This window comes from Mandrillus leucophaeus, unplaced genomic scaffold, assembly GCF_000951045.1.
Source record: "Mandrillus leucophaeus isolate KB7577 unplaced genomic scaffold, Mleu.le_1.0 Scaffold463, whole genome shotgun sequence".
NCBI classification, from domain to species: Eukaryota; Metazoa; Chordata; class Mammalia; order Primates; family Cercopithecidae; genus Mandrillus; species Mandrillus leucophaeus.
Genome location: NW_012104954.1, coordinates 699,574 through 701,222, shown reverse-complemented (window position 1 = coordinate 701,222; position 1,649 = coordinate 699,574). Strand labels below are relative to the sequence as shown.

The following is a 1,649-nucleotide window of genomic DNA, read 5'->3' as shown; positions in this document are numbered from 1 at the left end:
GCCTAAGCTGAAGTGCAGTGGCGTGATCTCTGTTCACTGCAAGCTCCGCCTCCCGGGTTCACACCATTCTCCTGCCTCAGCCTCCTGAATAGCTGGGATTACAGGCACATGCCACCACACCCACTTGATTTTTAAAATTTTCAGTAAAGACGGGGTTTCACCATGTTAGCCAGGATGATCTCGATCTGACCTTGTGATCCACCTGCCTCGGCCTCTCAAAGTGCTGGGATTACAGGCATGAGCCACTGCACCCGGCCCAAATCTTTTAATATGTTTAAGAGCTACAACTGGCTGGGTACAGTGGCTCATGCCTGTAGTCCCTACTCTTTGGGAGGCCAAGGCAGGCAGATTGCTTCAGTCCAGGAGTTCAAGAGCAGCCTGGGCAAGATGGCAAAACCAAATTACTAAAATTAGCCTGGCGTGGTGGCATGTGCCTGTTGTCCCAGCTACCTGGGAGGCTGAGGCAGGAGAATCACTTGAGCCCTAGAGGTGGAGGCTGCAGTGAGCACCACTACACTCTAGCCTGAACATCAGAGTGAGAACCTATCTCAAAAAAAAGAAACTCTAACTGTAATTTGTAATTGACTTTCCTCACCTACTTTTTTTTCTCTTCAATTGTTAGGCTTTTGTTATTGATTTTTGGGAACTCTTTATATATTTATATATTAGGGTGACTATTTTGTAGGTTTCCTGCTATCTTTTCTAAAGGAAGAAAATGAGAATATGTCTTCAGCGTCAGTCTTGGGTTCAATTCCTGACTTTCTCTTTCATTATGGCACTTGGATGAAGGACTTTCTCATCCTTTCTGTGCCTCAGTTTCTCCGTGTGTAAAATGAAATTAAAAGCATCCTACTGTCATGATGATGATGGAGGTGTGGTCTTCATCTTTTCCCTGAAGGGCCGCAGCAGCAAGGCCAAGAAACCTCCCGGGGAGAATGACTTTGACACCATCAAGCTCATAAGCAACGGCGCCTACGGGTGAGCCACCCGGGGCTCTGGCGGGGGGAGGGTGGCGGAGGCCGGGTGTCTCGGAGGTGACGGCCGGTCCTCGCTCTCTCCCCCTGCAGGGCTGTTTACCTGGTGCGGCACCGTGACACACGGCAGCGCTTTGCCATGAAAAAGATCAACAAGCAGAACTTGATCCTCCGCAACCAGATCCAGCAGGCCTTCGTGGAGCGCGACATCCTCACCTTCGCCGAGAACCCGTTTGTGGTTGGCATGTTCTGCTCCTTCGAGACTCGGCGCCACCTCTGCATGGTCATGGAATATGTGGAAGGTGTGGCTGCCTGTGGGGCCGCAGGGAAGATGGGCCATGCTCACTGGTCAGGGCTGCGGGGTGGCCTGCCTGAGCCTCATTCACCATATTGATTAGTCGGCCTGTTTATCCATCTGTTTATTTTTATCCATCTATTTGTTTATCCATCTATTTATTTCTGCAGTCGTTGATTTGTCCATCCATTCTCCCTATATATTTATTCAGTCATCTATTGGTTTATTTGTTTTTCATGTCATTCAATATAGATATATTCAGTCTGACCCATTATCCATCCATCTATCCTTCTATCTACTGATTTGATAATCTATCTGTTTTTCCATCCATACATCCATGAACCTGTTTATTTTTATTTTATTTATTTATTTATTTATTT

At 47.2% G+C, this 1,649-nt stretch overlaps 1 protein-coding gene across 1 annotated transcript in view; it reads left to right on the top strand.

Annotated features, from left to right (window-relative positions):
* MAST1 (microtubule associated serine/threonine kinase 1) overlaps nt 1-1,649 on the top strand; it is a 54,531-nt gene that overhangs the window by 22,438 nt on the left and 30,444 nt on the right. Inside the window, exons 10-11 of the mRNA XM_011994945.1 lie at nt 899-978; nt 1,068-1,276. Of these exons, the coding sequence (XP_011850335.1) occupies nt 899-978; nt 1,068-1,276 (289 nt within the window). The remainder of the gene's footprint in view (nt 1-898; nt 979-1,067; nt 1,277-1,649) is intronic.